This window comes from Ctenopharyngodon idella, chromosome 4, assembly GCF_019924925.1.
Source record: "Ctenopharyngodon idella isolate HZGC_01 chromosome 4, HZGC01, whole genome shotgun sequence".
In the NCBI taxonomy this organism is placed as follows: Eukaryota; Metazoa; Chordata; class Actinopteri; order Cypriniformes; family Xenocyprididae; genus Ctenopharyngodon; species Ctenopharyngodon idella.
In genome coordinates, this window is record NC_067223.1 from 18,307,486 (window position 1) to 18,321,227 (window position 13,742).

General features: G+C 37.1%; 2 protein-coding genes across 4 annotated transcripts in view; one reads left to right on the forward strand and one right to left on the reverse strand.

The window, feature by feature from the left end:
• Window positions 1-13,742, reverse strand: part of LOC127510625 (gastrula zinc finger protein XlCGF7.1-like) — a 237,907-nt gene that overhangs the window by 11,158 nt on the left and 213,007 nt on the right. The window lies entirely within an intron of this gene.
• On the forward strand, window positions 406-11,655 carry LOC127510645 (gastrula zinc finger protein XlCGF57.1-like). The gene is made up of 3 exons (XM_051890497.1): window positions 406-505; window positions 4,666-4,815; window positions 10,091-11,655. The coding sequence occupies exons 2-3, from the start codon at window positions 4,731-4,733 to the stop codon at window positions 11,335-11,337; spliced, it is 1,332 nt and encodes a 443-aa protein (XP_051746457.1). The 5' UTR covers window positions 406-505; window positions 4,666-4,730; the 3' UTR covers window positions 11,338-11,655.

Consider the following 13,742-nt stretch of genomic DNA (forward strand, 5'->3'; position numbering starts at 1 on the left):
ATGTCTTAAAGACAAAACAGTCATGTTTGAGCGCAGAAACCATTTATACCAAGGGTCAGAAACTTTTTTTCAATATCAAGACACTTTTAAAAATTGCATTTTTTTGAAAAGCAAATTTAAGAATGGGCCACACATCACATTATGGGCAGATACAACACAGGTCTATATGTCAGGAAATTGAAAATGTAGAACATATTTTGATTAAATGTGAAACAGGGAAATAATTGTGAATAAATGTGAACAGGAAATAATTAAACTTATAAGCGAATTACAAGCTTTAGGAAGCACATAATTTATGCAATATGTTAAATATTGAACCAGAAACTGGTAGAATCATTCTTATTATATATAAGGACGATAATGAGCTCTTTGTCACACTCCAGCACATTAGTGGCGGTATGCACCCTTTTAGTCAGTTTGCAACTCGCCAGTAAATCCACAGAAGAATAACACGCCATAAGGCTGCGCCGCGCTCCTGTGTCTGATGTGATTCGTCTGAAGAAAGGTTTGTGTTTTTAAGCTTTTAAAGTGTTTACATACATGCAAACGGTTCAGACAATTTTATAGTTTTTGAAAGCGTGGTAAAATGAATGACTTATTATTCAGTGTAACATTGTAATGCTGAAACATTCATTAGCGTTATTTTTAGTTAGTGAGCATCCACACATGAGTTGACGTTAACAGAAAAGGTGCGTCTAATTTTCTTGGTTGATAATTGTGTATTCGTCCCTAATGTAATATAAATCTTCAAACACAACATTTTAGCTTTTTCTTTTGCGCCTCCAGGTCACAACACGGCTCGTTTATTTTGAATTACCGAAAAAGCAAAACAGTGCTTTAATAATTGACCATATTGAGTACAATGATAGAAAATCAGCCAATACGAATTAAATAGCGGGACTGACAGTTAGTCTGTTTTCTATATTTGTGATGTGATCTTTCAAAACCCAAAACGTGATGAAATTTTACCTATCACAGGTTATTACCATATGAAAGCTAGTTTCAAGCCCTTTCCAAATAAATTTTTTCTTCTTTCATAGCTTGTCTGTAACAAAAGTTACGGTTATCTGAAGTCGGCTGATCGCTCTGATTTTCAGAAACGGAATTCTGAGAAAAACAGGTTTAAATAACTGTCACCCCCTTTTTTCGCATAGACCTCAAAATGCACTATCCAAACTTAAATGGTTGTAATTCAAGTAAGCTTTGGAATATAGACCTAAGGTTGGTCTTGTTTTAAAGAAGACACTTGTCAGGTTATTGTAGAAGTGAAATAAATTATGAAAGTGAAATAATTAAAAAAAAAAGTTATAGAAGTTTAAGTTTATGAAAATGTAAAAATATAATGGTTTATATTTTATAATAATATATTACAAAACATGTTTTACTCTTAAACTGCAAGAAAATCAAAGCCAAAAATGTCAACATTCGAAATTTTAGGTTGATATATTTCAAAAATGAGCTTTCAGTAAGATTTTGTTTGGGCGCAGTACCAGACTTTTTCACTAGATGACACCCAAGCTCCATATCTGACCATTTAAGGGCGCCTCCATTTATATGAGTGATCTGAACCATATATTTCCATATTTTCATACGTTTTACGAAATAGACATCTTATTCAGAAGTAGTATGTGCAGTTTGGCAGTATTTGATTTGAATTCAACCTCTAATAAACACATAATTAGAACATGTGTGTTCATTATAGCTCCGTTGTTCTCTTGTGCTCCGCCTTCTCACAATAACGTTATATTAGGGGGAAAAAAACAGGACTGGTGGGAAATTTGCATTAATACACCTTCATTCTACATGTTATGTGGTTTATTTTGATAGGTGATCTGTCTTTGTAGTGTTAAGAGAGGGAAAGCTATGCCGTTTTTGTTTTTTTGTTTTTTTTACACCTCCGCCGAGTGTGTTCTTAAACAGTAACGTTAGAGTCTCTTCAGCTTGCCACAATAAATCGCTATTTTTACGCACTTAACAGGCAAATTTTGCCAAGATATTTTCAGAGATGATAGACAAGATGTTATAGAATAATAATTTAATGAAAACCCAATTTTGACAAAAGACATTTGAACTTATTTTTTGACTTTACTGAAAAAGTTCCATTGCGACATTCGACGGGTTTTCCCAGATTTGAGATTTCCTCACATTTGTTTAGCGATTTAAAAAAAAAAAAAAAAAAAGAAAAGTTAAAGATATAGTCCAAATACATTTTTTTTTTTTTTTTTAAAGTATCAGCTTCCTTAGCTAACCGTTGTTATCGGTAGCTATTATTAAAGGGGTACTTCACCCAGAAATGAGTATTTTGTTATCATTTACTCACCCTCAAGTGGTTCGCTCACATAATGTTGCATATAAAAATGGAAAATTACACAAATGATGTGGAATCATTTGAGGCTAAATAAACCATTTGAAATATTGATGCTTTTCGTCAAGTTCAACTAACCTTAAGTTTAATTTTATTTTCGAAATTGGCAACCATTCATTGACAATGCTGGCGGAAATTTGTTTATGCTACAAATCGGAGCCATATGTGATATTATTCAGTCAATAAATACCAAATGTAAATCATAAATGCCTAAATATTAGGGGTGTGCACAAATAGTCGAATATTCGATCTGTAATTAATATTAGAAAAATAAAAATACTATTCGAATTTTACTATGTTGCTTTGCTGGCCGTAAATGCAGTGAATCCATGATAAATCCTAAGCACTAAAACTCGCAGTTATAACTAAATGCACTGGGTGGCGCTGTGAAGCATGTTTAACAAGTTTACTGTATTTGATCGTCACATAATTTCGTCTGCCTCGCGAAGTTTGGAATTACTTATAGATGATAATAATCTTACAAAATGTAATTATTTTTGATCAAATTAATTAATGAAACCGAGTTATCATAATATCACCACCATAATGAGAAAGCACATGAAATCAAAACAACCGTCGAATGAGGAAAGACAGCTGTCCATCACTGCATTCACAACAGATAAACGCAGCTGTACCCCAAGTGAGCAGAGAAGATAACTTATCTGATAGCAAAATGATCTCGGGACATATGCTTCCTTTAAGTTTCGTCGAGGGAGACATATTTACGAAAACACAAAGTGCTGCTATTAGAAACTTAGCTTAGCACACCGTTATCTTTGTGTCTTCTGCAATATCTGTCAGCGCAGCTCGTTTTCTCACCTGAGCATGTGGATATTGTTTTTCTCAACATGAACATGTGAAACAATAAACACGATAACCATATACTGACTCGAGTGTAAGCAGACAGTACGTTCTGTACGATAACTGTCGCTGTCTGCTTTATTAGCGTTTTTCTCGTTTGCGCTGCTTGAGCTTAAACGCTTTTGTTCTTTGTTTTTTGTTTGCGCACATTGTTTAATGCTTTTTTTTTTAACTAAAAGAAAACCTTAAGATATAACGTAAGCTTGTTGTGCATATTGCCTAATGGTAAGCTTGTGCAGAAATGGTTACAAAATCTTGATGAATTAAAAAAATAACGTCTTTCTCGTAACGTCATTTAAATAAACAAATATTCGTTTTTTACGAGGCCAAATATTCGAATACAGTATTTTGGAAAAATGCCTATCCCTACTAAATATAATATATAATTTTGTATAATTCTGTATTGTTTGTGGGGTTAGGGTTAGGTTAGGGTTAGTGTGTTGTAGTGTTAGTTTTTGAGTGTTTTTTTTTTGTTTTTTGTTTTTTTTTGGAGAGTGACATGATGTGTGGCCAAGCATGGTATACCATAATCAGAATTTGTGCCCATCCAAGTGCACACACCCAGAGCAGTGGGCAGCCATTTTTACTGTGGCGCCTGGGTAGCGTTTGGGGGTTAGGTGCCTTGCTCAAGGGCACTTCAGTTGTGGGTAATAAGAGTGGAAGAGAGCGCTGTTCATTCACTCCCCCCACCTACATTTTCTGCCGATACTGAGACTCAACCCACGACCTTCGGGTCCGCCACTCTAACCATTAGGCCACAATTGCCCAATTAAAGCTGGGTACACAATGTGCGATTTATAATAGTCCTTTACGATTGCTGCTTGTCAGACTGTACGAACATGATCCTCATGTCACACTGTGGGATCTCAGCTGTCCTATATGTCAGACTGTACGACAGTCAAAAAACGTTAAAAACGGACGCGCATGAAAACTTGTCCGGAGTTTTACATCATTAACCCATACACGTTCGGTGACAGTGAGCTGCATTACACACGGGACTGAAATGGTGGCTAACAAAGATATCTCTAGGGTTAATTTTGATCACGGCTTGAAAAACGAAGACTATTTGACGTTTGTCGTAGGAGAAGTTACACTGTAGGACTGTGCGCCAAATCTTCTGACACTGCCAGAATTTCATCTGAGGTCAAATTTGATTGCAATGGTCATTAATCGGCTGTCGGTGAACATGTCAAACTAGCGATCAAAGACTACAGATTTTTTCCTAGGATTATAGGAATCTTTTAGGATTCTCAAAATTTGTCTCAGACGACCAAATCGTGGCCAAAATCGCACAGTGTGCACCCGCCTTAACTAACAAAGACTATTAACTCTCACTCTGACCAGTGCGCTGACTACTAAACTAAGGAGCTGATTGAGACGCACCCAGGATTTAGTTTTGATTTATTTTTCTTTTTGTTATTTATTCTCATCTTAAACAGGACAGAGGGTCCGAACAAACTGGAAAACTCTTTGTGATACAACTGAGATCCACGTGACGTACAAAATGGCGTTCGTTAAAGAGGAGAGTGAAGAAATGAAGATTGAAGAAGCATTCAGAGTGAAACAAGAAGATACTGAGAAACAAATAGGTTGGTTTCATTCTCAAAATCTGAACTTAGTCAAATTGTCTACAGAAATGAATGATGTTTTAGAAGAATCTCAAGAGTTTCCTATTTAAAGCAGTTGTATTCGACATGTAGTGGGTTGATTCTTGGGCAGTATGGGTGGGAATCTCTAGGCACCTCAGGATTCAATTTGATTACGATTCAGACTGCTGTGATATATACAATTTCTTTTTTTCTCACTGTGTTGTTAGGGGAATGTTTTGGCACCTCACGATCCGATTCGATTCTGTGTGTCACAATCCGATTACAAAACGATTCTTGATCTACATTTTTCTGTAATTTATAGTGATTAAGAGCACCTAACGTTGAAGTTTTTAATATATATTTATATTGTAGTCATTTCACGTTGAATCTCCAAATAATGTAGAAACAACATAAACACAGTATATTTTAAACATTTGTTTAATGGCATCTTTTTTTTCTTTTTTTTTTTTTTTAATGAATGAAGGCCAGTATCACTGATATCAATACTGCTACTGAAGTCTCTATGAAAATGTTGTTGTTTGTTTACAATTTTAGCCACTAATTATAGCCATTTAACATTTACAGTATAATTGAAAGCCATCAATTTTAACATTTATTAGGCTTTAAAATAGATAACTTTTAATTTAAGGAAACTTAAAACAATATTCACGTAAACCCAGTGTAATAAATGTCACAATTTGCTGTGCCTTTAATATCAGTGCTCAGTTTTTTTTCTATTGGCCCAGTCAGACCGGTTCAGATTTTTAATTTACCTGTCAAAATGCAAAAAAAGTTGTTTTTGACCCATGTAAGCTTGTAAATAGTGCTCTAAGATTTTTTTCAGGTAGGTCTGACAGGGAGGAAATATACAAAAATTGAATTAAGTTATTAAACACTTCAGTCTTCACTGCATAAATTAAAAATTAAATATAGATCAATCCTTATTAAAGCTACAAAAGTTATTCATTCAATAGCAGTGTGATTTTACTTTTGTTCTTCGATTAACATTAATGACAGGCATCAAAGCAACTGGTTTATTAGGCTGCTGTGACTTTAAGACCTGCCGCTGCCGAACATGACGCAGATCTGACACGTATCCCATTTTCTCACAACTCTTTACATTCTCTTCACAACTCTTTACTTCATTGAACTCATTTAAGACTATGCTTGCAAGGAGACTCGACAAAATGGGCATTTTGGCATACTTTTGCATGTTTTTGTCCATGCAAGTGCTGTCTGAAGTGGCTTTCGGTGCGCACAAGTCCTGTTTCTGTCACACAGACAGGAGATTTACAGACAGCGCATGCCAGTACTGCACTAAGTTTGTGTCTTGTCGCGCTTTAAAGGTTTCAAATCAATTTGCATGAATAAGAGTGTGGTCATATAATGTAATGCCAGGGAAAGGATGATGGGGAAAAAATGATGCTGTGTTATGTGGCGGTGTGGAAGTTCCGCGAACCTTCCGGCCGTCCATGCCCATATCTGGTAGGAAACAATTAGGGGTAAATTATAAAAGGGAAGTAAAACTTGGAGAGAGGAAGTGAAGTGTTCGATGGAGGAAAGAGAATCGACTTTCCTGCTGAACCAGCTCCAGCTCTAGCTCTTCTGTGGCGCGGCTCGCAGCATCTGCCGTGACTAACACGAGTGGTGATCAAAGCAGTGCTTTACTCATAACACTGGCTGTAGAGCAACACCGTGCCGTTTCCCTGCAGAAGAGAGCTCAGGTATTTCTTCTCCCTGCAATTCCTCTGAACCTCTCAAACTCTCCTGAAGACATCCCCAAAAACAACACACAAGCACACACACTCACCACAACAACACGCACACACACACTAGCCTACAAAGTAGTGTCCGTGACGTCACTCATAGATTTCTGAAGAGCATTTTTGAAGCGAAAATGAGGCCACTGCCATCATAGCTGCACGTCACCGCACATCACCGCGTCACTCCCAGATAACTGATGGGCAAAGAGGTGGGACGTGGTTGGAACCAAGGTGACTGGTTGCTGAAACCACGCCCGCCTAGCGCGACGTGATCATGTTAGCAGGCAAAGGAGCTATTTATCTATCTTAGATACTATCTAAAATATTAATAAAGATAATAAGTTCATTAGAAAGTTCTAAAGGTGTATTGTCAATCTATGGTGTCTTTTTTACGATATAGATGCTCCAACACCAGTAATTAATTTGTGTCGGGTGTGCAAATAACAACACGCAAAATCAAACGGGACTCCATACCTTTATAATGAAATGGTAATCGCGAGATGAATCCAATCCGTGGCACTTAATTGGGTAAAATGTCCATGAGTGTTCATTGCAAGACAAAAAACAGTACTTTTTGTCCACAAAAGCGATAAATTCATGAAATATTGATATATTATCCATTGTTTGCATCACATTTCTTCTGAATATATATAATATACCACCAGTTACATGGAATTAGTGAAAATACAACACTTTAAATCATGACACATAAAACTGGATGCAGTTCAGTTGAATATATTTTCACAATCAAGCAATCAGAAAACACTTTCAACTCAATAGAGAAAGAAAAAAAAAAACAGTATGAAAAAAAATACCAAGTCAGTCAAATGATTGCGTTAAATATTTTCAATGCATTAAACTGAAAAAAAAAATAATCGCAATAAACGGAGTGCTTTCAGTATCTAAAGCTCAAACACTGACCGTAGTTTTCATCATCAGGAGGGTCTGAGGACGTTCCCGCACATGCAGCCCAATTTCTGTGTCCGCGGACGTCCTCGGACCGTCCTGATGATGAAAATTACGTCAAGCGGTCAGTGTTTGGAATATGGACAACCGAAGAATACTTTGAGCTTTAGATACTGAATGGTGCAAGTACAACGTTGCATGTGTGAGTAATTTGAGCGCTTTAGAACGTGTCTTTTCCACACTCACGGCCAAGGAGTATACCTTGAAAGGCTCGTGCAGACTTGAGATGAATGAGATGTTACACTGAGGTCCTGACTCTCTCTGGTCATTAAAAATCTCAGGATGTCCTTTGAAAAAGAGTAGGGGTGTAAAGGCCCCGATATACTTTAAACAAAATCGAAGGACGAACTGATGTGATGTAATTTCGAACGAAATCAGGCCAAAACGATGTTTGTTTAGTGTTCGTTTTGGGAGTTTGAAATGGCTTGCCAAAGAGAACTTTCAGGAAAAGTTGGCTCCAGCTGCAAAACACCTTTGTACTATCATTGGTTCGTGAGGATAACGTAACAGGAGGTGTGATGAGGCTCCACCTTCTTTCACATGGAACTATTCTCTGACTCATTTCGTCTGTTGAGTTCGTTGAAGTAAGATCTCCGCGGTTGAAAACATGAACACATTAGATAGCCGCTTTATAGTACAAAATTAAGTTGCGCTTCTGATTAAACGAGGCACTGACACTGTTTTTCATGTTTGATACTGTTTGCTTTTAAGCAGTCTATTGAATAAAGTGCTATATAAATAAACGTGACGTGACTGGAGTGCTAATTTGCAGAGCTCGTGTTAACATACCAATGTTGTTATGATTAGACGCTTTGTGCTTTCTATTAATGCTTTCTATAAAAAATGGTTGCAGTTTTCTCATTTTTGTTGTTTATTTTGTTACTGAAAAGAAAGTGCACAGCACATATTTACATATTCATCTAAACGCCGCTCTCTGCAGTGTGGGCGGCGTCAGATGTTCGATTACAGTATATCGCTGCTCACAAATTTCGAACTTCGTTTTAACCCTAAACGAAGAACGAAAAAGAACTTCGTTTGAAGTATATTGGGGCCTTAACCCTGGTGTCCTGGCCAAATTTGCCCATTGGCCTCTGTCCATCACCCCCATATATATACTGATTGGCTTCATCACTCTGTCTCTTTTCTACCAATAAGCTGGTGTGTGATGGGCATTCTGGTGCAGTATGGCTGCTGTCACTTCATCCAGGTGGTGGTGGTTGAGTAGATTCCCTCCCTCCATATATAAAGCACTTTGAGTGCAGAGAAAAGTGCTATATAAATGAAATGAATTAACAATGAAGTATACCTGGGGCTTAAAGGGTTAGTTCACCCAAAAATGAAAATTATGTCATTATTACTCACCCTCATGTCGTTCCACACCCGTAAGACCTTCGTTCATCTTCGGAACACAAATTAAGATATTTTGGATAAAATCCGATTGCTCAGTGAGGCCTCCATTGACAGCAAGATAATCAACACTTTCAGATGCCCAAAGCTACTAGACATATTTAAAACAGTTCATGTACTTTTTGTGCGCCAAGGAAAAAAGAAAAGAAAAAAAAAAGTGACTTTATTCAACAATATCTAGTAATGGGCGGTCTCAAAACACTGCTTCATGAACTTTACGAATCTTTTGTTTCAGATCAGTGGTTCAGAGCGTGTATCAAACTGCCACAAAGCCTCGTTTACTGAAATTGTTAAAATTTTATACTAAAAATGTTGTGATGCTCTGAACACTTTCAAGAAGTTGGGAAACTGCCGGTAACTTCAGAGCCCATTGAGCAGCCAGGTTCAAATAGTGCACAAAGTACCTCACGTGAACTAATTTGGCCACCTCTACAGCTACTATGTTAGATGCATTGTCAGTCACCAGTACAGGATCTTTGTTTTCTATTCCCCATTTAGTCATCACATTATTTAGCAAATTTGCCATTTTCGCTCCGGTGTGATTGTCAAACATTGCTCTAATCTGCAGAACGTGCAAGACAAGTTCCCATTGTGAAGATATGTAGTGGCAGGTTATTGTAACGTATGACTGTGTTGCTCTCGATGTCCAAGCATCACAGGAAATGGAAATTGTTTGCAGAAGAGAGACACCGCACGACATCTTGTTTAACTTTGTTTCTTTGATTGCCGTTTCTGCCCAGGTGGAAAAAGTACACTACACTTCCATAATCTTCCATCTCTGTATTTAAAAAATGCATTTAGTTACCACTCCACTTGATGACGTAGCATAGCACGTTAACAAAGGCATAAATAGATGCTAGCAATGCACGTCCTCAGATTCTAATTGTCTGAAGGGGACGCACATAACCTAGATGTTCCCTTTCGACTCTTTTAGTAACTTATTGCAGTGGTTTTTTCAATACTGTCGTGTCTTATCTGATACACTCCGTTCAGTTCATGACTAATCTGAACTGGTGATCAGATTAAATAAGGAAGTCATACAAAATGTGCAGAGCAGAGGATCCAGTATTGAAAACCATTGCCTTATTGGATATAGAATGTAAGATGTGTTAACTTGTATTTGTCTTTTTTCACCTTAGACTTGATGGTGCCGAAAGAGGAGGGTCAAGAGCAGAATGAAATCAAAGATCATTATGAAAAACATCATGATCTCATGACTGGAAAAAAGACCTCGCAAAAAAGAGCTAAAAAGACAGGAGTTAAAAAGTGTTTCACCTGCCAGCAGTGTGGAAAGACTTTTGATCAACGTGGGAACCTAAAAGTCCACATAAGAATTCACAATGGAGAGAAGCCTCACACCTGCAAACATTGTGGAAAGAGTTTTAATGAAAAAGGAAACCTTAATGTTCACACGAGAATTCACACTGGAGAGAGGCCTTACATCTGTCAACAATGTGGAAAGGGTTTCACTCAAAAAGGAAACCTTCAAGTCCACATGAGAATTCACACTGGAGAGAGTCTTTTCAACTGCCAACAGTGTGGAAAGAATTTCAGTGGAAAGGGAAATCTTAAAAAACACATGAGAATTCACACTGGAGAGGGGCTTTTCACCTGCCAACAGTGTGGGAAGACTTTTACTCAAAATGGAAACCTTAAAAAGCACATAAGAATTCACACCGGAGAGAAGCCTTACACCTGCAAACTATGTGGGAAGAGCTTCACACGGGAAGTAGGCCTTAGGTATCACATGAACATTCACACTGGAGAAAAGCCGTTCGTATGTGGTCAGTGTGGAAAGAGTTTTAGCCGTAAAGAGACCCTTGAGACCCACATGAGGATTCACACTGGAGAGAAGCCGTTCACGTGTGTTCAGTGTGGAAAAAGTTTCAGATGTAGAGAAAACCTTAGAGGACACATGAGGATTCACTCCAGAGAGAACTGCTTTATATGTCATCAGTGTGGAAGAAGTTTTACAGACATTAATCGCCTTAAGAATCATGTAATAACTCACACAGGGGAGAAGCCTTTCATATGCCATCACTGTGGAAATAGTTTTACAAGTGAAGGGAAGCTTAAAACTCACATGAGACTTCACACTGGAAAGAGGCCTTTCACGTGTCTTCAGCGTAAGAAGAGTTTCACATATCAAAGAGACAAGAAACGTCATTTGCAAATTCCTTCTGGAGGAAAGACATTTAATTGTGATCAGTGTGATAAAAAATTTCTTTTGCCGGCACACTTACAGATACACCTGAAAAGTCACACAGATTTGAGACCCTATTCGTGTTCTTTGTGTGGAAAAAGTTTCAAATGGCTCAGCGATTTAAAATGGCATCAGAAAATACGTATCTGTGTGAAATTAAGGCTACGTTCACGCCGCAGATGAATGTGGGACAAATTGGATTTTCTTCTCAAGGTGTTCCATTGTATATAGGCGTCGCTCCATTCCATATATGGGCCGTTCTACAGAATTGGTTCAAGGTCAGAGTTGGAAAACGTCTTGAAAAAAATTTATCTTTTTCCACAGATTTTGTATGTATGCAAATTAAATAATATCCAAGGTACTCATTTCTAGTAATTGTGCAGTTAATTCTCATATTCTATTTTCAGAAAATGTCACTACCGAAACACAATAATAACTTAATAAGAAGGGTTATATTGACTTAAGATTTTGTTTACATCAGCCTTGTAAATATATTTTTGCTATTTTTTTTTTAAAAAAAAGCACAGCCCATATTGATATGTTGGAATCAAAGTATTAATGCAACTTCTGTTTTGCAGTGAAACGATAGATTTGTAAATGCAAAACTATAAATAAAAAGACAAACTGAATGAAATGATGAATATTGCACTGCATTATTTGATTCATCTTTAGTGAGAGAATGCACAGGTGAACATACAGTGCCATGCGAAAGTTTGGGAACCCCTTGCAGAATCTGTGAAAATGTTAATAATTTTAACAAAATAAGAGAGATCATACAAAATGCATGTTATTTTTTATTTAGTACTGTCCTGAGTAAGATATTTTACATAAAAGATGTTTACATACAGTCCACAAAACAAAAAAAAATAGCTGAATTTATTAAAATAACCCCATTCAAAAGTTTGGAAACCCTTGATTCTTAATACTGTGTGTGGTTACCTGGATGATCTACGACTGGTTGTTCATGAGTCCCTTGTTTGTCCTGAGCAGTTAAACTGAGCTCTGTTCTTCAGAAAAATCCTCCAGGTCCTGCAAATTCTTTAGTTTTCCAGCATTTTTTGCAAATTTGAACCCTTTCCAGCAGTGACTGAATGATTTTGAGATCCATCGTTTCACACTAAGGACAATTAAGGGACTCAAACACAACTATTAAAAAAGGTTCAAACATTCACTGATGCTCCAGAAGGAAACACGATGCATTAAGAGCTGGGGGGTGAAAACTTTTTGAATTTGAAGATCAAGGTAAATTGTACTTACTTACATGTTTCCCGGAAGACAAATTATCTTCTGTTGCTTCCGAAGGGCAGTACTAAATGGGGAAAAAAAAAAAAAAAAAAGATATTTCAACAAAATAAGAAAAATTCCTGGTGCAAGAACTACATTAATGAAGAAAGATACAGTCTTAATGAATGCCATATATTAATATTTACTGCATAATTCACTGTTTTGTTGAGGAGGTTCAAAATGTTGAGGGGGAGATTATGGTATTGTCATTATTTTATTTTTACACAGGCAGTCCATTTATAAATGCATTATATGTCAAATGTGATAAAAAATTTCTCTCACAAAGTTGGTGCACCAGTAACTCAAGAAGTATTAAAGGATTAGTCCACTTTCAAATAAAAATTTCCTGATTATTTACTCACCCCCATGTCATCCAAGATGTCCATGTCCTTCTTTCTTCAGTCGAAAAGAAATTAAGGTTTTTGATGAAAACATTCCAGGATTATTCTCCTTATAGTGGACTTCAGTGGTCTCCAAACGGTTGAAGGTCAAAGTGACAGTTTCAGTGCAGCTTCAAAGGGCTTTAAACGATACCAGACGAGGAATAAGGGTCTTATCTAACGAAACGATAGGTCATTTTCTAAAAAAAATCAAAATGTATATGCTTTATAGGCACAAATGATCACATCACAAGTGCTTCCACCAGAACACGATTCCGTATTCTTCAAAAAGCTTACGCTGAATGTCCTACGCCTTCCTTATTCAACTTACGGAACGAACGCGGCGCCAGTTCCGTTTTTTCCGTAAGTTGAATAAGAAAGGCGTAGGACATTTAGCGTAAGCTTTTTGAAGAATACGGAATCACATTCTGGTGGAAGCACTTGTGATGTGATCATTTGTGCCTATAAAGCATATACATTTTGATTTTTTTTTAGAAAATGACCGATCGTTACATTTGTATTTGACCGACCGTTTCCCTAGATAAGACCCTTGTTCCTCGTCTGGTATCATTTAAAGCCCTTTGAAGCTGCACTAAAACTGTAATTTTGACCTTCAACCGTTTGGAGACCATTGAAGTCCCTACCCACCATATCTTAGATCAAGTTTACATTGGTGTAGTCTTGCATAGCCAGACCTTCAGACTGACGGCAGAAGGTCTGGACTCTATTGCAGCTTTCATTGGCCAAGGACCACCCAAGAAGACGTTTGACTGACATGTAACGCAACCAATCACAGTTCGTTTTGTTCTGCGTCATATTTAGGGGCGTGAAATGTAAACTTGATGTCTCTACAATAACAGACCGGCGTGAATCAAATAAATGACTCATTTAAGAACGTTGTGCAAGTTTACTGCAACAATGGAG